The 26,076-nt window shown below is 36.2% G+C and overlaps 1 protein-coding gene across 1 annotated transcript; it reads left to right on the top strand.

The window, feature by feature from the left end:
* The first annotated feature begins 601 nt into the window (after positions 1-601).
* On the top strand, positions 602-24,082 carry UFL1 (UFM1 specific ligase 1). The gene is made up of 19 exons (XM_067293969.1): positions 602-678; positions 1,500-1,645; positions 2,733-2,761; positions 3,641-3,738; positions 4,589-4,703; positions 5,924-6,054; positions 6,695-6,753; positions 10,135-10,281; positions 11,448-11,623; positions 12,332-12,511; positions 12,898-13,018; positions 15,674-15,796; positions 17,131-17,251; positions 18,127-18,293; positions 19,420-19,550; positions 19,686-19,766; positions 20,544-20,629; positions 21,103-21,283; positions 21,906-24,082. Exons 1-19 carry the CDS (start codon positions 602-604, stop codon positions 22,116-22,118), a joined length of 2,382 nt encoding a protein of 793 aa, XP_067150070.1. The 3' UTR covers positions 22,119-24,082.
* Positions 24,083-26,076: the final 1,994 nt, after the last annotated feature.

The following is a 26,076-nucleotide window of genomic DNA, read 5'->3' as shown; positions in this document are numbered from 1 at the left end:
AACCTCAATCTGGGGGGGAAGGGAGATCGGGATGTATTTATTTTTTAGGGCAAGACTGACAAGTCAAGGCTCGCAGAAGAGATGCTATCTTTTAAAACAGACGGCAGATCTAGGGAAAAAAAGATTTAAAGCCACAAAGGGGGAGCATTGTGGCCACAACGGCTTGTGTATATGAACAAGGCACGGCGCTCAGTGGTCTCACAGGAGAAATAACCCTTCCACCACTGGGGCAAGGCCTGGCGCTCAACACAGGCCACACGGGCCTTCCCGCGCACCTAGCAACGCTCCGCGCCCCCCCCCCCCCCCCCAGCCATTAACTTGCGCCCCGAGGCGCGAAGCCGCCCCAACCGCCACCCTGGGGCTGCGGGAGCCTGGCCTGGCGTTGCCTGGCGACGGGCCCCGCCGAGCCCCGCTCACAAGGGGGCGTGGCCTCGGCGAGCGAGGGCTCGGCGGCGCCGGGGCGGCTCCCGTCCTGCAGGTGGCGCTGTGGAGAGGCGGCCGCGGTCGGGCGGCAGCGCTGGGTCGGGTGCGGCGAGGAGGTTTGTCCCCGCTCGCCGCCCGTTGCTGGACCAGCGGGGCTGACGTGTAGTGCGCGGCGGCGATGGCGGCCGCCTGGGAGGAGATTCGGCGCCTGGCGGCTGATTTCCAGCGGGCGCAGTTTGCCGAGGTGGCCCAGAGGTGAGCGGGGCGGCGCCGGCACCCGCCCGGGGCGCTGGGCACCCCCGCCCGGGGCTGCGGGCAGCCTCCCCGCGCCCCCCGGCCGGCAGCCCGACCCTCCCCCGCTCAACGGCAGCGCCGGGGGGGGGGGCGAATTGCGCAGCGCCGAGCTCCGCGGCGCCCCTCCCCCCGGCACAGCCCCCGTGGGGCCCTGGCGCCGGGCAGGGGGGACGGGGCGTGACAGCGGCTGCTTTTCAACCTGGCAGTGTCCCTCTGACTGATGCTGGCCTGCCGGTCGCTGCTCGTGAGCCCCGAAAGAGCAGTTAGGGCCCCAGAAGAGTTTTGGGGTGCACAAGAGTACACGTTTTTGCCGTTAAATTCAGTAGTGCTCAAGCTGCTAAATATGTTTGAGGCTTTACTGCTCTGTTTCTTTATCTGTGTTGCTGAACAACTGAGGTTGGTGCCCAGACCTTCTTTTTATTAAAGAAACTTAAATAAGAAGGCATAATAGGATCAGAGGCTGAAAATTTGTAAGCATGACCATTCTTAAATTGACAGGCAGGTGCAGTCCTGCTGCAGAATGGGCTGACAGCTGCTCAGGAAAAGAGTAGAAATTGTTTTAGAGAGATGACTCACGTAAGTGGAGGTATATGGATCATGTTTCTTGGAACGAGAAAAGTAGGATCTTGAAATGAGTTTTTTGTCATTAAAAGCAATTTGCACACAATGGCAAGTAATCTTCATTGTATATCCTGTGTTTAGTATTTTTAAAGCATCAATTTTAAGATGAAGTTAGCAAGCCTTTGTATACCATAATGGATTATTCTTTATATTATTGACAGGTTGTCAGAACGGAACTGTATAGAGATTGTCACTAAATTGATTGCTGAAAAGCAGTTGGAAGTGGTGCACACGCTTGATGGAAAAGAGTATATCACTCCAGCACAAATTACTAGGGAGATCCGGGATGAGCTTCATGTTTGTGGTGGTAAGTGTGGCATTTGCTTTCTTCTGGATTGGGAAATCAATTCCAAAGACTACAGAAGGAATTTGAAAGTTATATTCAATAATCTTAATATTCAAAAAAGTCACCATACTCCTTTTGCTTCATCTACAAATGAATCTGCTTACTATAATTTTATTTTAACTTCACGTCTGTATTAGGTTTTTATGTAAGCATATCAATGTATATTACTTGATTGATTTTCACCCATGCAGGATTTTTGATTTAGAAATGACCCAAGAAACTTTTGAAGGGAATTTGACATTCAAGTGTTTTTGAGCATCTGGGCCCAAATGTTCAGCCTTGACTCAGAATTTCAAAATCGTTCTCCTTTCGTGTCATTAGTAGTAGTAATAATAATGTTTTAAAATTGCCATTGACAGATTCTAACATCTTTTATTATACCACAGAGTGAACAGCCATCTGCTTTGTCAGCTACGACTTAGATATATAACAAAGCAAATATGCTTTAAACTACTTTGTTAATGGTTTAAATCAAAAGACAGTATAATCTACTTTCAGTTACGTTTATGGCTGAATTTCACAGCATTGTGTGTTTTGGAAAGCAAATTCCCTTACTGTGTTCATGCAGAGTTTTCTCTATATGGTGTTTCTCACCACCCCAAGTATACCTCAGTTTGTGATATTCATTGTATATCACATCATTGTGAAAGCTTGAATTGAATTTAAAGTTGTTGATATTTGAGAGTAGCTGCATGCAAAGGTAGAAAGCTTTGGCAGTCTCCATTTTGATACTCATAGACTAGTGGTCAAATCCTGATTGGCAACAAGGTGAAGACCAGTTGGAAGGGAGTTTAAATAGTGATTTTTACTGCCAAAATTTCTATATTGCATTGTCAACAAGGACACAGTTCAGGTTGACAGGGGATATCTCACACTGACTGCCTGTGTGCTTTTCCTATCTTTTGACAATATTAAAGGTGGATTTGTTTAATTTGTCTATGAAAAAATAATGAAGAAGTATTTCATACACAATGGACTGTGCTGTATTCTAAATCTGCTCAAACATACTTTAGTATACTAAAAGTATATATTTTTTGTTTTTTTGAAGGTCGAGTAAACATTGTTGACTTACAACAGGTAGGTTTGGGGGAATAAAAAAGTATATTTTTGTTTATTTTTCTTTACCACATATACGGTAAATATGGAGCTCATCAGTTAGACTCCAGCTAAGTTATTTTTTAAAAAAGACAGTAGAGTTTATGAAAAGCTGGTAGCTCTTGTGAGAATAACACAGATTGCTTGAGCTATCCATTTATTGCTTTATTGATTTCAGAAATGTTTGGTATGTTAATGGTTGCTATGATTTAGAGATAAATATAATTGTTCTTATTTGAAAGCTTTTCTATGTTTAACAATATTCTGGGATCTCTGAAATCACCACTAAAAAGCACAATTTTTCTTGATGCACTTTTCTTTTGTTAGCTGAGGAGGGCAGATGGATAAGACTTACATATTTCTCATTTAAGTTTAAAGTTGCAGGAGCAAGCATAATTAACTCTGCATGCCTCTTTGGGTCTTCCTTCTTCCTTCATTAATCTCTTGTCTCCAATAACCTTTATGCTCCAGTAATCTTCTTCTGTGACTAATTTTCCCTTCTGGCTTTAGCAAAAGTACTTGGAATCAGAAAACCTTTCTGTAAGACAATTTAATATTTTCTGTTCATAGCTTTCCCAAAATTCTTATTTTATAGGTTTCTTTTAACCTTGTCACAACTGCAGAGAGATTTTTATTTCTTCTAAAGCACTGATGTTTTATTCCAAATCACAGATTTACTGTATATGTATGCAATCATAGAAAAAATAAACATTTTCCTTGAGATATATGAATGTGCAAGTATAATATCTCAATGTTTGAGAATTAATTTCAATTTAAAGTTATGATAAGACTGTGGGGGGTTTTTTTCTTTTTCCTGGGTGTGTGGTTTTTTGGTTTTTGTTTTGTTTGTTTGTTTTTTAGGTAATAAACGTGGACCTTTTGCACATTGAAAACAGAGCTAACGACATTGTTAAATCAGACAAAACAGTTCAGCTTGTGCTGGGACAGCTTATAGATGAGTGAGTACATTCGGAAGCAACATGTATAATTCACACCTCTTCTATTTTTTTAAAACGCAGACTAACAGTGATGGCCAGCCTTTGTGGCTTCTGGGGCAAAGTACATTCTTCTTGATTGGCATGAGGACTGCTTGGTAGTCAGTGCTGCTTTTCCACATGGCCAGCAAGGCCCATCTCAGCAGAACATCCAGGGATCCATGGAACAAAGGCATTATTGAGTGTCTCTGTCCAGTATCCTGCACTTAAGAAGCTTCCTATCCTTACCCAGTGTCTTTGTGTGCAGCACCTCAATCTCGTGCTCTGTAGCCTCGCTGTCTCAGCTGTAGGCAAACCCTCTCATTTTTACCCACCTCTTGCTTCACCTCACAAGCCTAAGATGTATGAGTAAGTTATTTCATGACAGTCAGTGCACTGACAACCACAGAAATAATACTTTTATGGAGTTGCCTCTGTTACCAACTGTGTTGCAGGATTTATTCTTGGAAAAGAAGATGAAGTTCCTAACTCTTTTAAGATAATTAACACCTTCCTTGCTCACTAAAGCATTTTTCTAAGTCTCATTGACATATTTTCCTGTTCTTATTTTTTGACACTTTCATAAAAGCAAGTAAACGACCAATTTTAATATTAGCTACCTGGTTAGCAGGCTTTCAAAAACACACATTTGCACTGACATTGTTTTCCTTATTCATTTAAAATAATTTTTAGTATATTACTGAAAATATGCAATAGGAACAACTATAGTACCAGATCAATTAATAATGCTGCAGGGGAAGTGCATGTGGATGAATGCAGGTTGATTCTGAATTTCATGCTTAATCCTTTTTTTTTCTCCTTGATTTCAATTAAGGAATTACCTAGATCAATTAGCCGAAGAAATAAACGATAAACTACAGGAAACTGGCCAGGTGACAATATCAGAACTCTGTAAGGCATATGACCTTCCAGGAGACTTCTTGATACAGGTGATGCAAACCACCAACCCAGCAAATGTAGAATTGATTGTGAAGAAATGCTCACCTTTTTTGACATCTTTGTGATATCTATGGCTTTAATTATGATGGGCTAGTTGTTTTTCTAAGCAGAACGGTATTAGAAACATAAGGGTTGCAGTGTAACAGCAATTAACAGATTTAGGTTGATATTTACCTTTTCAGTATTGGGCAAAATTTGTTCAGTGTCTTTATGACTGCTGGGAACAGGAGGAGGCATTAGATGAGTGGAAGATCCAAAGATTTCTCCATTTGATGTATTAGAGAGAAGATGTAGGGTTAACCTCATCAGTCTCATTAGCTATCCAGGAAGTAGAAATACAATAGTAGAGACACTTTCAGATTATCCAGAAAAGGTAAAATAAATTCAGTTTCTAGAAGCTGAAGCCAGATATTCAGAATAGAAACAAAAAACTACTTAGCTCTCTGAGTAACGAGTATGAGTGTTTAAAAGGACTACGGAGGAGTCTCATGTTATTGGTGACTTTCAGTCAAAGTTGGATGTTTCTTTGGAAAATAACATTTTTCAAATGGAAATCCTGTGGCTTGTGTTAGGTGAGCAGTCATACTTGGTATCACAGTCATCCCTCTTGGCTCTCTTGATTTATGAACAGAATTACTCTATTTGTTGCATGATCAGCTTCTGGAAAAACTCTTCTAGGATATAAAAATTATTATACAGTTTTTTTCTCTTTCCTGGGTAACGTTGATGTTTTAGTTCACTTTGCTAGGATGCACATTTGTAAAGTATTTGCACCTTTTTCTCTTTCATGTTTATCATTTCATAATTTTCGTCTTGACTGTTTGAAAAATGGGTAGTGAATTTCCCTGCCACTTGTTCATAGAGAATTAATACAAAGGTTTCCTAGTTTTGATTATGCATCTCCAAACCATACAGATTTCTTTCACAAAGTTTTCTTTCTTCATTGGACACACATATTACAATCCCTTTAAGACTGATAGAGGAGAGTATTATTAGGGAAGCCGAATTCCCTGGGGTATGGATCATAATGTCAAGAGTACATATTTAGTAAGACACATTTTCAATATACCTAACTAATAGCTTTCAAATTTAATTCTCATTTCTGAGTATATTGTCTTTTTTAGGAAAACTAATTTACTGATCAGTTAATACAGATTTTTGTTTTTGTATATAATACAATTTTAGCTACCATCCCAGCTTTTATTTACAGGCATTATCCAGGCGTCTGGGTAAAATTATTCGTGGACAACTAGACCAGAACAACCGTGGGGTGATCTATACAGAAGCCTTTGTTTCCCGGCATCGAGCACGCATTCGTGGTCTCTTCTCTGCAATTACTCGGTAAATTGCAACACCTATACCTACATATTAAAATATTTTTCCCGTAGGTCTTTATGGACCAAATTCACTTGTGATTGAAAAAGAAAACAAAGCGAAGACCTATGGATAAGATTTCTTCAAGTATAGTTCAATTTATTGGGGAAAAGAATTGTGCGCACCTTTGAGTGTGCTCGCCAAAGTACTCAGTTACATTAGACTCACTTTTTTTGAAATGGGAGCCAGGTGAACAAGGAAAATATAACTGACACACATTTAAGTTTTTTGGCTGAGGAAGATGTTAGTCAGTAGTTCATTCATTTGTTTGGATAGTATCTATCCTAACCATCATTCCACTGCTCCCCAATCAATTATATATTGGCATCTACCCACCACACTTGATTATAAAGAAGTCTTTGTTACCAGATCAATAACCTTCTGTGTCAGCAAAAGTTTATGTATGATAATTATGGTAGCTGTGTTTTAGGATATGTATAACTTCATTGTGACTTAAAACTTTCTAGGTTGTGTTAAAGTTCAGTGTAGCACCTTGGGGCTAAAATATGATGTAGTTTTGTCCATCAGGAGCAACATCTCGTATCTAGTTTGTCCATGTCAGTTTTAGTTTATTAACTTACATCATTTTGTTTTTCTTTTTTCCAAGGCCTACCCCTGTAAGTAACTTGATCACTCGTTATGGATTTCAGGAGCATTTACTTTACTGTGAGTTTCATTCAGACTGTTTTGTGTTTTTGCTAGTTAATTAATGGATTCTTCATTACTGGAAGTTCGCGTTCAAAGAAGCATTTTAGTATATAGCACCAATTCTGAAATAAAGAGCAGTATATTTCTCTCTAGCTTAAAGTGCTATTCACTGCTGAAGAGATGTTTCTGTTTATCTAAAGCAATGAAAGCGTGCATTGATGATATGCCTCTGGGGGCAGAATGATCCAAGAAGTATAGTACTTGGTTTTGTCATCTGTTTCCTTTTTTGCCCTTAGCTACTGGCAGTTTTATCAGTGAAGCACACAAAAGGGGACAGATTTCATGTAGCCAAATGGCATTAACTGCTCTGGATTTTGTTTATTGACTTTGCTCTGTGATAGCAGAGGCAGAGCTTTTGTTACTCTTAGTTAAATGTCTTTATACGCTGAGAGATAAAGCATACTCTTAGACTGTTTACTTTTATTTTCTGCAACTTTCTTTTAAATAGAAATCCATAACAATTTCCTATCCAACTGCTGAAACTTTAGGCAGGACTTAATTGTTTCTCATTTCTAATATTGCAGCTTTTCTTTGACTACCAGGAATCTTCTTGTGTCTGTCCAAAATGCTGCTTCAAGCATCGTTAGTTTTGTATGCTGGCTGACCAAGTACTGCTGCTCTTCAGAATCCTTTAATGGCTTTGCATCTCTTCTCATGAAAGTTAATATCTTTTTTTTTTTTTTGGTTGGTTGGCTTTTTGCCTTCAAGGCATTGCACGCTTGAGCTCTATTATATCTCTGCTTACCTTCTTGTTCTTTATTGCAAGCTCATTCATTAAAATTGAAAATCTTAGCATTTAAATCATAGCAGCACTCTGCTTTCACATAATCAGTGTAAGATTTGGGTTTTTCCAGGAATGTATCATCCAGGTACTCATAGGTTAAAAGGAAAATCTGCTAAACTGCTTTGTAGTAATGTTATATTAGCCAGCAAATTTCAACATACAGTTACAATCTTTTTTAATCTGATCCTACAAGAACATGTTCTTGCATTGCTCATGTACAACTTCAGCCTGAATTGAAGTTCTAGTGTTAGTGAAGGTGTTTTTCTATCACTAACAATCAGCACAATGGGTAAATGAGTTTTTAGTACTTTCTTGTTTTTTCAGTAAGTGTTCCGTCTTTTTCTATAGTTTGTCTTACTGTATTTTATTCCCTTTACAGTTTCATTAATTTCAAAGAGCTTTTTGTTTCAGAGCATTTTTTATTTTATTCTGTCTTTTTTTTGCGATACATTTTTAATTCCACAAATGTTGGAATACTTAAAAAAAGATATTTTTAATTATGTTATTTTAAGTCTTCACTTTTTATGCTCATCATTATTAGCAGTGTTTGTCAGTTTTGTGCCTCTTCCAGAAAAAACTCTGAGAATATTTTATTTGTAAGTTGAGCATATTGCTTTATAATTTATGAACAGCTAATTACTTAATCAGCACTTAGTGTTAGACGAGAGAAACAACTGTCTTTGGGTCTGTCACATAGCCATGCTGTTTTTCATATTAAGATGACCTTAAGTTATGATAGACAATAACTAATTTTAGAAAGAAGAAACCATTTAAGTTAAAACACTAATTACTAAGCATAATGAAAGCACAAATTTTCCTCATTCCCAGGTATTGTATCTGACCTAGGATAGGCATGGAAGGATGCTTATTGTCTTTTTCAGACTTTGAAGGAGAACTAACAGGACGTTACAAACTACTCAGTCACCTTTAAATATAAGTGTGAGATTATTGTAGTTCTGCAAATGTTCTATTGCTTTATTTTAAAACCAAAGACTATCTAGGCATGATTGCAGTAGAGTCTGTGAAATCTCCTATGAAAGCACTTTCATGGGATTTTAGAATGATACTTAAAATGATGCAAAAATTATTTGGCACCTTCATTTCTTCACTTTTTGCTAAAGACTCTGCTAGTGTTCTGCAAAATCATTTGAGATACCTATTTAAATTTTACTCTTTTTCCCCAAAACTTTGAATTAACAATAAGTTGAGATTGCCAACAGAGAGCCAAACTGTATTGTCTGGATATTGTTTAAGTAAGATAGGTGTGTTTTCCAGTGTGATTAAACTATTTGTAAATAAAAACCTAGTTTTATTTTCAGAAGTTGCTTTATAAGCTACATTTTATACTAGGTAACTGAAGCATGGCAGAATATGATTTCCAGCACTAGTCTTAGATTAGGTAAAACTGTATCTTGTTTAAATCAGTTCTTTCTCTTATGTTTTTTGAGTGTAACTGCTGCTCAGCTTCTTAAGTGGCAGTCATGTCCAATAGCTGCTAGAATACAGAGGCTTATCTATACTGGGCATATCTGGAAAAAAAAGTCATGATATAGAATGCAGTGTTTGTTCTGGAATCAGGTTTTCAGGTAAATTTTCCTGAGAAGGTGAGCTAAACCTTCATGTGCTGTACTAACCATATTGAAGTGTTGCTCACTACTTATATGTTACGAGTAAGGAGCCATACCATTTGATGTCATTGCATGTTCAGCTACAGGGTAGCAGTATCAACACGTTCCATGCAGTTAAACTGAGGGCAAAAAGCCAATAACAAGGTTGTAGGAAGCAGCAGAGCTTGGCAGTTGATGTCACTGTTTTGTTTTTTGGGTTTTTTTTTTTGGGGGGGGGGGGCAGAAGTAGAACATAGGAGGCAAATCAGACATTCCTGTGCACCTTTAGTGGATTGAAAATATCTTATTTAGCATCAAAATAGCCTTAGTACTTTGGTACTAAGTTACCCATATGTCCTTTGCCAGCAATATTTGTGCATTACCAGAGGGTTACTATTGGTAACAGTGTGACTGTTGAAAACCATGAAGACAGTGACCATTAGGTTATGTGCTCACATTTATGAGAGTTAAGTAGCAGTTTTTCATGTCTTCCAGTGTGTTCAGATCTGTTTTTCATCATGTTAACATCCATCCAGGGAATTGAAAGAGAACACTTTTAATAAAATGCTCATATACTTTATTCTCTGGCCAGAGAAAGATACTTTTATGGCTACAGTTTATAAATTAAAAGCTAAAACTTTCTAGGTAAGTGTTAAATAAAAAGTGGTTTGATCCTGCCAATGTAGTTTGCTCTTTTGGAACATGTACAATTTCCAGAGCTTTTATCAAAACATTCTCAGAAGTGTTAAAAATAATTGATAGAACTCATGAATGTTTTGCTGGAAAAAGCACTTGTAGTTTGGCTTTTAGTTTTCTTCAATTAGTAGTAAAAAGAGAAACAACTAATGAAGAAAAAGAGAAGGAACAAAAAGGGGAAAATAATTGCTATGTTTTGAATGATGGTTACATCTAAGTGAAAAATGTTTCTTCATATATTTTTTCTTTTAGCTATGCTAGAAGAACTTGTTAACACTGGTCGTCTAAAAGGCACTGTGGTTGGTGGGAGACAGGATAAGGCTGTGTTTGTTCCAGACATCTATGCCAGAACACAGAGCAACTGGGTGGATTCCTTTTTCAAGCAGAATGGTTACTTAGGTAATTGATCTTAATTCTTATGGATAAAATATCTTTAAAACTGCTTTAGGTAATTAGTCTTACCCTAATATAGCTCCTGTCTAGAGTCAAGTCTCACAGGAATAAGTGAAAATCAATATGGTAGTTGATATTCCTGTGGTAAAAGACTGTCTTGCTTTAGTCATGTGTATTATTTCAGCACATGTGTATTATTTCAGCACAAAGAACCGTAGTGCTAAACAGTAACTTTGTTTCTCAGAGAGTTAAAATGCTGCTTGTATTGTGCTGAAAACATTTCTTAAGTAGACTGCTGATTGTGGACTTTTCAGATGGTCGTGTTTGAACCACGTAGTTAAAGTTTCAGGTCAGGCATCCAGATTACAACAAAACTTAAACTGTTAGTAGTCCCATCAGCCAAGCATGCAGTGCACAGGAAGAACCTTTTCCAAAATAAGGTTTTGCAGAACTGGAGTGGGCACAGCACTAGAGCTGATTTGAGTCTAAACAAGTCTATCTGATTTAAAACTGAGCAGTGCTGATGCTGGTGTTTTAAAACAGTAGCTATGGGAAAATATAGACCTGTATAAACAGGGGGATGTACTCTTATGGTCCCAAAGGGCCAGAGGCAGGCTCACATTCTGAAAAGTCTCAGCATACTTTAATGTAGTACTATTAAGTGTTTCCATAATATTGCTTGACTGATAGAGTATCTGTCAAAGTCTTTGAATGTTTTCAGAATGTCTAAGTATAAACCAAATACTTGAGATGCTTTGCTTGTGAAGCATTGCATGATCCTGCAACTGTATCTGAGTAGCTTTAAAAAACAAAATGTTTTGACATTATTGTAAATAATTGTTCATGTTGCATTAGAATACCTTGGAAAGATGTTCTTGCAAAAGCAAATCTAATGCATTAAGAATCTGATAAAAGCAGATTTTTCCAAAATTTAAGCCAAAGTCATGTCCATAAATTAATCTTCATATTTCTATTAACTATATATAACTGTACCACCTCTGTAACTTGTACTGAACCAAGTTTTAGGTCATCATCAGCTTGAAGTTGCACTTGTATTGTTTATAAAACCTGTTTAGAATACTTCTGTTCCTGCTTTCAGGAAAGTTTACCAGTTAAGATCCCATATGTATTTGAAGATACTTAAATTTAACAGATTTCTCACTATTTTACAGAATTTGATGCATTGTACAGACTTGGCATCCCAGATCCGGCAGGCTACATTAAAAAAAGATACAAGTCTACACAGCTCTTATTTCTGAGAGCAGTTTGTGTTGGTCAAGAAATTGTGGATCAAGTAGAAGCTTCTGTAGAGGAAGCCATCAGCTCTGGGAACTGGATAGATGTAGCAGTAAGCTATCTTATCTATTTATTTTGCCAAATTTTTGTGTCAAATGATATCTTATTGGAAATACATGTATATGTAATATAATTCCTATGTTGTCAAAGAAGAATATTCAGCTTAAATAAGGTATCATAACAACAAATAAAAAGACTCAGTTTGCTTTTAAGCTGGTCTGAACAAAAACAGGTGAAGGCCATGTCGGTATTTGGTTGATAAGATACCTGAGACAAATTTTCATTTTAAAATTAGTGCTCATGTGTTCTGCTAGAGAGCAGTATATTTTTATGGCATTTTTCAGAAAAAAATTTAATCTGAACACTTAGGGTAGTTTCAGTAAGTAGAGGGATATTAGCCATTTCATCCTGGATAAATCCTAATTTTAGGCCTTAGAGGCCTGCTGTTCTTTTACAGAATTTCTGTATCTTTTGAGTGTATTTGTATATTTTGAAGGTGTTCTTGTGCTTTGTTCCAGAAATAGCCTTCATATTCCTGATCAGTGTTGATCACTTTGCATGAACCCATTTGGGCAGTTAGAAGATTAAAAATAGTGTTTACTTCTAAGTTACTAATTTAATTTTAGAAGTGCAATATATTTTGAATAGCTAATAGGTGTTGAATGGAATATCTGTGGATCCTATTTATGCACATACAAGTATGTCTCTCTATTCTAGAATAGTTATTGTATGTAAATGATTTTGATTTTCTTTACCTTAGACTCTTCTGCCCAGTTCATTGTCAGTGGAAGATGCTGGTATTTTGCTTCAGCAAGCGATGAGATCTTTAAATAAGCATTCTTCAGGTTTAGTCTTCAGTGACACCGTTGTGGTCAGTGAGAAATTTCTAAGCAGCTGTATTGATCTGTTTTCTGATTTGATGCAACAGAAAGCTGAAAAGGTACTTTTTTTTTTTTTTGAACTATATGTGATATATGTTGAGTGTTGGAGTACAGTTTATCTGGCTTTGTTTGCTGTTACCAACTCTTTACACCTCATCTGAAGTGCAGCTCCAGAAGAAGGACAGAAATGAAAAAAGGAATATGTTTAGGTAGTATATGACATTTAATGTATATTAAATTATTGCTCATGGAACACCATCACACTAACAGTTTGAGCAAATGTTGAATTTGGAAGAGAAAAATATATGTCACTTCCTGTTGCACTTGGAAAACATCATATTAGATTAGTATACTTCAAAATGGCCAAGTGGCATGAATGTTCCTATATGTATCTTTTGTTGCTGTGTATGTCTTTTTGCTATTAAGTGAATGATCTTCATTTTAGGAAATGAAAAATAACCCTGTTAATTTAATCACTGAGGAAGATTTAAAACAGGCATCTGTTTTAGAAAATTCGTATGCTAATAAAAAAGACAAAAAAGATGAAAGAAGAAAGAAAGCAGCAGGTAAGGTATCAGTATTTAGTTTGATTCACGGGGGGAAAAATGGATTGTTTAACCTTGGAAATATTTGAACATAAAGTTACTCTATTTTAAAGTCCACTAGTTTCTTCCAGTCCATTGCAGAAGATAGGTAAGAAATAATCAAGCTGCTTCTCATGTTTATATTGTAGGTATAGATATATCTGAGCTATGTCCGTGAGAACTAACTTCAGATCTAGAAGTGCAAAAGAGGTAGCACAAAGATATCTTAAGTTAGTCCAACACAAGCCAGCTGGCTCTAGAAGCAGGGAATCTCTGTTCATTTATTAATGTGAGCACAGCAGCCACATTTATATGGTTTTAGTGTGTCTGGATTTGGCGTGGTATGTTCACGTTCCATTGAGTTGTGCTGCATGGACTGACTGAGGCAGTGTTAGCTCAGGCACCTCTTCAGCTCTGCACCATTTTTTATTACACAGTGTAGATATGCTCTTATTTTCTCCATTTTCCAAAGGTCCAGGAAAATTAAAATAATTATAATTTTTTTTCCTGAGTACTTTGTATATTTCTTCTGAGAATCCCATGCCAGACAATTTTTTATTGTTTGCATGCTTAACAGTAATACGGAGATTCATACAGTTTTCTTTGAAGTATATTTTGGGACACATTCATCCCATGCCTTGTTCTGTTTGCATAGTGGCTATTTGGAATAGACTTAAATTTGAGACAGAATATAAATTTATATTTTTAACCCTTTCAAATCTTTTCAGTTTTTAAATATATTATTTGGACTAAGTATTTTCAGTCCCAAAGAAGACTTTTTATAGCTGTTGTGTTGCTACAGCACAGCTGAGCAATCTATGTTGAACCCACATGCAGAGTTTTATGTGCTATTGAAAATAACAGAATTAGAGCACTGATGCATCTAGCTTAATTGAATATACTCATCTGAAAAATAAAACATGAGATTCTGCTCTTAAAAAGACCATGACTGAGTTGGCATGGAAACTGAACTTGTTCTTGCCACAAGAGATAGCAGACTTTTCTAGGCCATAGCTGAAGCTTGAACTTTAATTGAACTGTCAGAAATAGAATGACTTCAGTTTCCAGCCTTCTGCAGAGTAAGACTCTATTAAGCATATACCAGCTGTATATGGATACATTCACATCCGCAGATAGTGTATGCTGCACCACCAGGAAATGCTATCCTGATATATTTTCTGTATTGGTTGTTAGGTATATTACCTCAAAATGATCTACATCGTGGTTTAAACATTGGGTGCCATTATTGCGTAATGGCAAAAAGTGGCAGATGTCACATTGCCCATCTTAAGATATGTGCAGCTGTGCAAGTCTCTTCTATTTAAGTGTAACCTGACATCAGATAGTGTTAATGCTGTTGATTTATTAAAAGAAAAAATCTATTGCAATCAAGTATATGCAGAGGCATAATTCCTGAAATGATCCTTCCTGTGAGCTGCAGTCTATGTATCCTCTTGTCCTAAATCAAGGCTTTTCTGACAGTAGTCTCTCTTGCTTGATCTCTCTGTGGATAAGATCTTGACTGCAGATTGCAGCTTGTCCTGAAGGCTATTTGAGTGAAGTGCAGAATAAAAAGAGCTTGTTTTCAAATTAACTAATATATTGCACAGTTAACAAACAACTCGTATCTGCTCAGCTGAATACAGTCATGTTTCAAATAAGCTTGTGAAAAACACCAGCTTTTTCTGGAGAGGTCACAAACTCAGGTCTCACAAATACACAATCTGCTGCTAACTGCAGCTGAATTTTGCTGTTGCTGCAGAGTAATACTTAGAAGTGTCATCTCTAGCACTTGACAGATAGTCAGCTTTGTGAGTAGTAGCATCTTGCCTTCGTTTACTTTTCTTAAATGATGACAGTAGTGTTGCTCAAGGTAGTTACTTGAAACCTTGGACCTTATATTTAAATATAAAAATAATTGCTTTTTCAAGACTTAGTGTATGTGTAGTCCCAATTATTCTGGAGTTCAGATTTCTTCCAAGTGAAGAGAAGGGAACAAGCAGCAGAGCAGCTACCTTGTGAAGAGGAACTATATTGTAAATTGAAATGCGATTGGCAGCATTAATACATTGTACATGGATTACTGCATCTAGGGACTAAATAATTTGTTGTGTTTGTCAGAACTGGATCACATCATTGCTTTACAGTCATGTAGGAGTAGCTGAACAGGAGTTGGTGTTCTAGTTAATCGAGTGCATACTTGCAAGAATATTTTTGGATAAATGTTTACTATGTAGGATTATTTCCCTTATGCTGCACCAAATTATTTTATCTGAAATATTTTTGAGTAACATTCAGCATTACTGAACTACCTTATTAAAACACTATTTTCAACCAGCAGAAAAATCTCCATTTACAATGTGGACACTGGTATATCTTTTTTTTTTTTTCTGCTGGGAAAAGATTTTACTGATTTTTTTTTCCCTTTTTTTTTTTTTTTTCCTCTTGAGGACATGCATCTTTTATATGATTAGTATTTGTGTTTATTAATGACATTAGCTTAAATGAAGCTTTAACTCTGTATGTGTATTTTCTTAAGTATAAACGGTCATAACTCTAGGACTCTGGAATGTGTATTGTAGGTTGGGGGGGTTCAATTCTGCTTTACTGTTTTCTAACTAAATAATTCTCCACTAGAGGGCAGTGGAAGCGTGCGAGGAGGAGGAGGTGGTAATGCTAGAGAGATCAAGATTAAGAAAACAAAAAAGAAAGGAAGAAAAGATGCCGACAGCGATGAAGAATCACAAACAACTAGCACAAGTTTGTAATTTATTTGAGCACTATCTTCTCAGTGGCTTGCTTTTATCAATTGCTTTTGCGCATCTCTGAAACACGATCACAATTAAATGTAATTTTTTGTTATTTGATGGAATACCAAGACTGTACTTTATCTTTATAACTAGACTCTAATAATGACAGAAAAATACTTTTAAATGAGATCTTTGAAGTTATGAAGTATAGTATCTTAATTTTCTGTGATGCCACTCTGAAAGATCCATGTAATTTGCATTTAAATGAAGTTATTTTTCAAGATTGCTCAGCTACTACATAGAAACTTTTTTTTTTTTTGGTATAGCCTTACATGATTTACAGTTGTTGTTGCTAATATTGCTATGTTGTAATAACTAGACTGAACTGAATAGTATTTGAAGAACGCTGTTTGACAAACTTCACTTTTGAATTATTTCTTTGGCAGGAAAAAATACTCAGTCATCAGATTTATGAACCAAAAATCCCACAATAAATCAGATATAACTATTCAAATATTAATTACAACCTTCCAAAAACCTGATCTAAGCCCCCTGCGTACCTGCTTGGCTAGTCTTATAGTTCATTGTTACTGTGGCACAACTGGGATCATCATTGATTTCCATTCATTCAGTTACTTTATGTGCAGAATACTGCTTTCATATGCTGCACTTGGAACATGGAATGCCTGTCCTTTTCTGGTTCCCAGCTATCATCCTGAACTCACTCCTATATGTAAAAACCTTTTCTGCAACATCCAGATAAACTTCATATTTTTCCCCAAAACAAAACATAGATACACCAATTTGTATGCATTCATAAGATGTTGATCTTACTGCTTGGAAGTTCTCATGAGGTTCAATATTCTTGGATTATCTCATCCTAAATTTTATATTGTCACCTGAAGTTGAGGACGTTCTCTTTTAAGTGACAGTGTACCTCACTGAATGGGATAAAAAAAAGAAAAAGTGTGAAATCCCACAAATAAGTTTCTGTTCAGTTTGGCATTAAAAAAAAACCCCACAGTGCTTATCATCATCATTTCTGAACTAATGAATGGGGCCAGACAGTTTGAAATCTCTCAACAAAAGCCCATGTCCTGGTATATTTCCTAAGTTGTCTGCAACAAAAAATTTTTAAATGATCAAAGCAGAAACTATGTATAAAATTAACTATCATTAGCTTTAGTCATTCTTTTTTTTTCTTTTAGTTGTTGTTTATGCATTTCTTTTATGGAGTTTTCAACTTTGAGGCATTTCAGTATCTCATGCCACAATCTCATGCATCTCATGCAGCAATATTAAATACAATGTTTTGTCAATGAATGTTTCTCATGACCACTACAGGCAGGAATAAACAGCCGGAGTTCCCTTTCCTGTCACGAGAAGAAATTGAGGATGTTTTGAAGACCCACATAGAGGATTGCCCTGAGGAGCTTATTACAGAACTTGCTGAACATCTAATAAGGTAAGTGCAGCAATTAATCTAGGCTAATATTAGAGGGTCTGTGATTCATTTCAAATGCATCTTCGCAACTCCATATTACATATATCCATATATATCAGAAAGCTGTGCTGGCACAGTAATGAGAAATAATACTTCCGTCTTAACAGCAGGTGGTTGTGTGTCCTTTGTCAGCAAACATTTTCTGGTTCATGGGTGTATTTCCACTGAAGTTTATGCGGATCCGTGTTGGGGTTTCCCCAGTCTCATCTTTTGTACAGTGCCTGGTACATGTTCCACTGGCACGTGTGTCACTGGGTAGTAAGATAGGTCAGCAAACTGATCGCCAAAGATGAATAACTTTTTTTAAAAGACATTTCATGCAAGAAACAGGATGGGAGTATGTGTTTGGGGCTAAAAGGATGCATGACAGGACCATAATGGCCCCAGCCTGGATACACTCGGAGTGTAATGGTAACTGAACCTTTAGAAGGACCTGAGTTTTTTGAATCTTAACTTTTCCTCTCTTAAAGCTTTTATTTATCTGAAATTTGTCCACAAAGCTTTGAAAGAGTTTTTGAATAGCATCTGGAAATATTTTATCTTTTATCTTGTTCACATTTAAGAACTGTTATGAAATTAAAGCCCTGCCAAACACCATACATAGTGTAACCAATCATACTTTTGCAATTGCCAAAAGTATATTTTAATTTCCTAGTGGTTTTGTTGTGGTTTTAATTGTGCTTTTCATTTATCTCATCAATCTGTGGCATTCATGTCCCACTCATTTATTATGTAATGAGGCAGCTTTCTCTAATACTAATGTATTTGGAAAAGCCTTGTACAGTTTTACACTTTGTTTAACATCTCCTCTTTTCTCCCTTCTTCCCTCTTGTAAGACCTCTAACAAAAAGTTACCAGGAAGTTGTACGTTCTGTTTTTACATCTTCAACATCATCTTCCTCTGGAGCTAGCAGAAGACAGACTATGAAGGACATGCAGGAAGAATTCTCAAACCTGTATAATAATATTCGGTTATTTGAAAAGGGAACAAAACATTTCACAGGTATGATAAATATATACTTTAAAAAAATGTACCCCATCAAGGATGTTGAATTTATTCCAGAATCAACATTCAAGGTCAAAGAAGAGCAACAGCTTATGAAAGATGAACAACTTAGGGATGTGTTCACATTGGGTAACTCTAACCAGTAGATAGTGCTGGAGTGCGTAACTTTGCACCTATACTGAATTACATTTTTTATTTCATACCCATAATCTTCATTCTGTCAGGATGATTGTGAGTTCTTGTCCTTTCTTCCAAACTGTTTGCCTCCCCTCCCAGTTTTTGTATTGTCTGTAAAATTAGGTAAGCTTACTTCATTGTCACCTGTCTCACTAATGAGAATATAGAATATTGCACAACCCTAAGAAGCCCCATTCAAAACCTTCTTTCAGTTTGATAGTGAAACATTAGTAACTGCTTTTTGAGGATAGTTTCTCAAATAGGTGTAGACTTACTTTGTAGTGGGTTACTCTGTTGGAGGGTCCTCTTCAGCTACGTACGTTTTGTAAACAAAACAAATAGTATTAGGAAAATATTGTAGATATTTCCAAGATTCTGTGCTGTATTCAGCTTTCTTCCAGAATTTTCACTGTGGAAAATGTGTAGCAAAAGGAAATATTAACCAAAAATATGTTCCTGTGTTTTGGAATAAATGGAATTATTTCCCATTAGCCTCTGTTCTTGTACATGTGTTCTGCCACCTCTTTTTCCTAAAATTCTACTATTTAGGTCTTAAGTGAGCTGCCCACTTGTTTATTTAACTGCTTGTCCTTTCGATTCTTTTCCTTCAAGTACTTTTTACTTGTTGATGGATAGCAGTATTTGTTCATTAGTGGTGCGTGCAGAGACTACTTTACTGCTTTTACAGATGCATCTGTGAAGTACTAACCATGTGCTCAAATGCACTTGCAGGCCTGAAAGCTCTTATTTTCACTGAAGAGTGCTCTATAAGCAACTGCAAATGAGGGATGTTAGCTTCATGCATCCAGATGACTTTCTTGTACTATCCATGATTTATAGTCTGCGTCTTGGGAAACACTAAGATGTCCCTTCCTGTGAAATCAGATAACTGTAAGAAGCTATTTTCCTCCTTTTAATCACAGTTTTTTATTTTCTTTTTCAACAGATGAGACTCAGACTAACCTTGCCAAACATCTGCTGAGGACTGTCTGTACAGACATTACAAATCTTGTTTTCAACTTCCTAGCATCTGATTCAATGATGACAACAGAAAATTCTTCTGCCATCACAAGTGAGGTACGCAGATATCAGTTCCTTTTTAATAATCTCAAGTAGATCAGTGATGTTCATCAAATATATTTAATTATCTTCTGTTTAAATATTCATACTGATAAGATATTACAGATCATTTCTACTCTTTCCCCATAATAGGTCAGGACCAAGATTTTAGGTAAATTACCAGAAGACACCAAAGGTCCTTTAACTAAACTGCATACTTCTCTGAATGGCAAGGTAAAGTGTTTCAGAATCTTTGAGTTCAGATTTTCCTTTCTGCGAATGCAATACTAATAAACAGATGATTTGTATAGTGTAGTAGGTTGCTGCTGCTGTTGTGAAGGCTGAACCCAAAGTCATCATTTGAATTTGTTTAAGTCAGTAAGAGTAAACACATTTTCATATCCACAAATTTTAAAAGGCAGAAAGCTGATCTTATATTTGATATTGATAGGCACCTAGCGCTTTGCTTCCAGGTGGATCCAGTGTATCTTTTATATGTAAATGAGAATAAACTGCAGATTCTCAGCTTTTATTTAAGTGGCTTGTATTTTCTTGCTGAAACTCCTGATCATTCTCCCATGTATTCAGTAACTGGTAAAATCCTAGCTATTAAAAAAAAAAAAAAAAACAGACCATAACCATGTAAATATAAAGGAAGGCAGTTTACTTTTTTATGCAAAAAGCCATATTCATATGTTTCATAAGAAAAAATATCTCTAAAGAACTTGTAGAACATGTATTCCTCTTTTGATATTTCATTTTTAAGACTTATGAATCATAGCATGTTTTAATGTTTAAATATGTAAACTTTTGAAAGATGAACAAAATTAATTTTTATTAATATCTTTTTTCTCTCTGCTTTTACTGGTTTATTCAAAATGTATTCACTGTCATCTGTTTGGGTGATAAATTGTGGACCGTTTTCTGTTTTGGGGGGGGGGGTTGGTTGTTTGTTTATTTAAAACCTGCTAACATAGATCAGATATTTATATCAGTCTGGGTTTTTTATAGAGTTTAGAAGATTTTCTTTCCTACCTTGATTCTGCAGCGGATGTTTGTGATATTATGGTGAAAAAAGGGGACAAAAAGAAGGAAAGGTACCTTTAATTTTATTTACTCTCTGTACAGTATGTGGCTGTAGCACTGTTGCTGCTCAAACTCCAGATGGCTAGTTCGGGAGCAATCGCACAGAATGTATGCATGTGTGTTTGTGATCAGGGGCTGTCTTTCTTCCCAAACCAGTTATCTGGAAAATGCAAAGGCAGGTAGTCCTAATTTGTTGGGAAAAGAGGGAGTGTTCTTACATAGCTGATTTGCTTAACAGACTGGTTACTGCAACATGTTGCTTCAAAAGTTCTCAAGGGGTTTTTCAAAATCTCTGAACTACACCAGTGCTAGCATTTTTTTTTTCAACCTCAAATTTCACATCAACAACCAGTCAATCAGACAGGTTCAAAAGTTATCTTTATTTATTTAGGTTTTCATTAATGTTATGTTTTAGAGCCTATTATGAGTTATTATCGGACAGAATAAGAAATGCATTTTTACATAATACATTGCTTTTCCTTAGGCAAGTCCTGTTCCAGCATAGACAAGCTCTGACTGAACAGCTAAAAGTCACAGAGGATCCAGCTCTTGTTCTGCACTTGACATCCGTCCTGTTATTTCAGTTTTCAACCCACTGCATGCTTCATGCACCAGGAAGATCCGTACCACAGATCATTAATTTCCTTAGTAGCAAGATCCCAGAGGTATTCCTTTTTGTTTTTTTAAGGGGAGAGTACCTTTTTTTTTTTTCTGTGTGTGTGTGACAGAACATAAGAATAGTGCTTTATGTTGACTATTTCTGCTGTGTAAGGCTGGCATCTCTGTGTTTTTGTAACCATTGCTTTATGTGCAGAATATACAGGTTCTCTGATCTGTGTTGTATTTCAAACCTATTGTTTTAGGGATCTGTTTTCAATATATTTTTAGATCTGTCATTAGTACTGTAGCTTTTGCCTTTATCCATGGAGCCAGCTGTGCATTATCAGGTGTTACAAACCACTGAAAATTCTTATGCCTCTTTTTTCGCAGCTAGAATGTGTTTGCGTTTGAACTTTTATAACTCAGTTTTAAAGGCAGATGTACCTCTTCAAAAATAAAAAGGCTCAAATTCTATATTCTAGTGTGCTAAAAGTGATGCTGCTTATCTTGCTCAGAATTTAGGTTGTAAAATACCTTGATGGAAATATTTATGTATCATTAATTCTGTTTAGGCAAGAATGTGAGGGCTTTTTATAATTTGAAATCTTTAATTTGCCTGTGTAGCTTGTCTGCATACCTTTTCTGTAACATTGGCACTTCTTTGCTTTGTTCTGCTTTTTCCCTTAGGATCAGCATTCTCTTCTAGTCAAATACCAGGGATTAGTGGTGAAACAACTGATTAGTCACAGTAAGAAAACTGAACAGGGAGATGGTGACACAGCAGATAACCTAGAAGAGGAGGAACAAGCAGATACCATTCGAAAAGAGCTCCAGGAAATCACTACCTCTATCAAAGATCTCGTTCTCAGACCTAGAAAATCTTCCGTAACAGAGGAATAAAATCATAATTCAATGTATCCAGGTCCATGGCACAGTCGGGGGGGGGTGTTTTTTTTTTTTTTTTTTTTTTTTTAACCTGAAGGGAAGGATCACAGAAAATGCTTGACAAAAATTTGGCTTTTTACAATTGCAAATTACAGCCAGGGAACATAGTTGTTGAATGATGGTGATAAATGGAGTTTGGCTAAATACTACTACAACATATATAACACATTGTAATGCATTAAATGTAAATGTGACAGAGCATGGTTGTGAACACTTTGGGTATGAAATCAATGGTTTTAAACGGGCATCTTTATGTGAGGCCTCAAGAAATGGTTACTGTTGAAATAACCGTGTATTCTTTTACATAGAGGCACAGACTTACAGTTTTGCTTTTCTGGTGTGGATTTATAAGAATTGCAGCACTGCGTATAAGCCTATGTATCTCAGTTTCAAAGACTAGTTTTGAAACTATAATACTGGTATCTAATAGTCTACAAATGAAAGGCCATCTTTACTTTTCTATAGAAGTAGTTGATATTTTCAGCTTTTGTATGAACAACAGAGAAATTCAAAATTGTTCACTAGACCACAACAGTAAAAACAATGAGTACGAGTAAAAATCCCTAAATCTAAGAGAAGAGACCCAGTATTACTGTGATTTTCTAAATGTGCTGTAATCTTGTGAAAATCAGCAAACCCACGCTACTAATATATCGTGTTAATGTCCGTAATAGCAGCTCATTTGAAAACTGGTAATGGGGACAGAGGAGGAGATATCCTTTAGCATGGATATTTTGTAGGTGGAGAAATACTGTTATGCCTGCCATGTTTACCATCCTCTGTGTTCATTCAGTAGACTGGTTGAGTTCTCAATCCAGTTCACACAGTGGTTAGAGGCACGTGTTTGCATTCTGTGATCTGCTCTATTTGAGAGAACTTGTGGTATTATCCTGAGTTTCTTGAAAATAATTTAAATGTTAACTTTTAAGATCTTTTTACATAAACTTTATATGCTGAAATCTGTTTGTCTAATCTGAAGAAGCTAAATATGGTTACAGTGTTTCCCTCAAGTTTTTACCAGCCTTATTTATACATGAGTTGTACTGAATGTCTTGGGGAAAGTGGAAAAGGTAAAGTACATCAGAGTTCTGCCAGTGTTAATTGACATATGAGAATTATGTCATTATTTCTAACTTATTTTTAAGAGAAGATCATTTTCAAACATGAACTACTTTAGTATTACTTAACCTTGTTTTACTTCCATAATGCCCAGTGACTTTGTGTGTAATTTCAGGTTTTTGCATAAAACTAAGTTTCAGTAGTAAAATAAGAAATACAGCTGTTCACTGAAAATCATTCACCCATTATGCCAAAATTCTTTGATACCAAAAGAAAATAAATAGTTTGGATTCTCTGCAAGTTTTACTTTGTTTAAATATTTCTCTTTTCCAGCAGTATACATATTCTATAAACTTGACCAAAAATATCTCCAAGCCTGAAATTGCAGCAAACGGAGTTGACATGTCCAAATACGGAAACTCGGTAACAATTTAACTGAGGTTGAATTAATAAGGTAAAAAAAATGAATTATATACATGTATAAAAATCACTACTGTTTAACAATGTTTACATTGAAATGCTGATCTTTACCAATTGTAAGGCAAAAGAGTAGTTTGAATTCCTTTGGAGGCAGAAGCAAATGTAGGTGCTACTCTTTCTCTGCCTGGAGGCTATCATAGCTGACAATAAAGGACATTGAGGAGTGAGAGGTGAAAAGTACTGTGGCTGTTTAAGTTTATTTAAGAAATAAAATTTGCATATAGTGAAAAAGTTTGATTTCTTGTTAATTAGCCAGAGTAACTATAATGTTCCTATACTGAATGTAAATGACTTTATATGACACTGATCTATTTTTTAAATAATAATATGCCATATGACATTCTGTATACAAATATGAAATAATTTTAATAATATTAAATGATGACGTATTTAAAATACCTTCTGTTGACTTAACCAGTGATTGATGGTCTTGCACTTGCAGCTTTCAGATGGCATTTGGTAATATGCATCATTTGATTTAACATGACACCTTGAGTGTCCCTGTGTTTTTGTTTGATACTGTGTGACAGAATAATAATGAACATATAGCAAAATCTACTACATAATGCATTAGACTTTCTATAATGTAGGCAACAATATGAATGATTAAAAAAATATATCCTTCCAAGTTAAGAAGGAAGCGCTAAGATTCAGAAGTGTCCTTTGGCTGCTGACAGAATTCTAGGAGGCATTGGTTCAGAAACCTTCCCAGGTATTTTTTTTGTCTCTTAGATGTAGAAAATCAGTCTTAGTTTATCAAATAAAGTGTTCTGAGAGAGAAAGAAAGGGAATACACATAATTTCCTGAATATTTTGTTAATTGGTATTTTTTCTCTCCCTGGAATGTGGGAGGAAGAGTGGTCTTACCTTAGAAATCAGGCGTTCAATTCACAAAGTAAAACTGCCTATTGGCATATCTAGGAAAATGAGATGCAATGCACAATGTACAAGTCAACACTTTTACCCTGACTTTAAGTAATAGTCTCTCTCCTTCTATCCTTTAGTATTTGAAAAACAGCTTTTATATTTTTACAGGCTCATACTGCTGATACTGAGATACAGATACATATATCTGTATATGTATGTATATACACACAAATATTTATAAATATGCTTCTCATAGTTTTATTTGCTGCTACTCTCAACAAATTGAAGTTGTTATCTTAAGCATAGGTAGAAAGATACCTTCCTCAGCAGCAGCCTTTCCTTTGCCTGTTTGTAATTAGCAAAATGGGACTTTGCAAGTCTGCTGGAAATAAGAAAAGTGCTGGTCTGTTAGAACTCGCAGCCTTCTTTGTATTTCTCTGCTTTTGCAGTTTCTTTAACAATCTTTTGGCACAAGTTTCCAAGAAATAGCTTTGGGGTTTGTTGTCTGGATAAATCCATCCTGCAGCTTACTCAGTTGCAGCTACAGTACTTCCACTCTCTGCATAGATCCGTGAGCAGGTTACTCATGTAGCTGTTGCTACTTGACAAACCTTTTATAGATATATAGATATAGATAAAATATATAAAAGATTTTATATATTTGTGTGTGTGTGTACATACACACATACTTTATACATATATATATATGTGTGCGTGTGTTTGTACAGTTATGTTTTCCTTAGATCAGGATCTACAAAACAGGGTAGACTATTGGGTTGGGATTTGGGGGGGGAGGGGGTGGTGGTTTGTTTAATAGGAAGTTTAGTTCTTTTGCAGAAAACATAAGACTAGCTGTACTGGATAAGACCAAAGGTCTATCAAGCCTAGTATTCTGTCTCCAGCAGTGGGCAAAAGTGGATGCCTAGGGAGGAATATAAGAACAAGGCATGTTGTGATGTTTCCCTTGAGTGCTGTTCAAGGCTCCAAATATGTGCTGCTCAAACTTTTTGAACGATGGTTGTACTTTAAACATAAAAATGGCGATGATCTGAAACTTTTGGATAAACAGTGCTTGAGAGCTGAATTCCTTCTCTCTGCTCACCTGAATAACTGAGAACATATTCAGCAAAGGCTGAAGATGTTTTCTCAGGAAAAACAGTATTTTTTTTTTTGAATTGTTGAGGAATTGCACTTTTTTTTTTTTTTTTTTTTTAAGTGGAAAGACCACTTTGAAAAGTTTAAAGAGGATCTCCATGCTGATTATTTGGTTGTTGAACTCCCAAATCTTCAATGAGAAGAGGAAGCTTAGGTCAAGACAGGTCAGGTTTGGGGACAGATGAGATAGGCAGCTTTCTACTTCAGGAAGTTCAGGAGGCAATGTGAGAGTTGTATGAGACAATGTCTAACTGGTATACTGAAGAAGCAGCAGAATTTATTTTCCTCCTCTTCAACTGTACTGTAATTTGCACCAGTTAGCGAAAATATTAACTTTGTTTTAAATGCACAT

This window comes from Apteryx mantelli, chromosome 3 (genome assembly GCF_036417845.1).
Source record: "Apteryx mantelli isolate bAptMan1 chromosome 3, bAptMan1.hap1, whole genome shotgun sequence".
NCBI lineage: Eukaryota > Metazoa > Chordata > Aves > Apterygiformes > Apterygidae > Apteryx > Apteryx mantelli.
The sequence above is the reverse complement of the archived record's forward strand: the minus strand, read 5'-3'. Positions and strand labels throughout refer to the sequence as shown.

Coding starts and splice junctions, on each gene's coding strand:
- UFL1 (XM_067293969.1), top strand. CDS start 602: ATGGCGGCCGCCTGGGAGGAGATTCGGCGCCTGGCGGCTGATTTCCAG. Junction 15,797..17,130: donor ATCACAAACAACTAGCACAA/GTTTGTAATTTA, acceptor TGACCACTACAG/GCAGGAATAAACAGCCGGAG. Junction 20,630..21,102: donor GGGGACAAAAAGAAGGAAAG/GTACCTTTAATT, acceptor GCTTTTCCTTAG/GCAAGTCCTGTTCCAGCATA.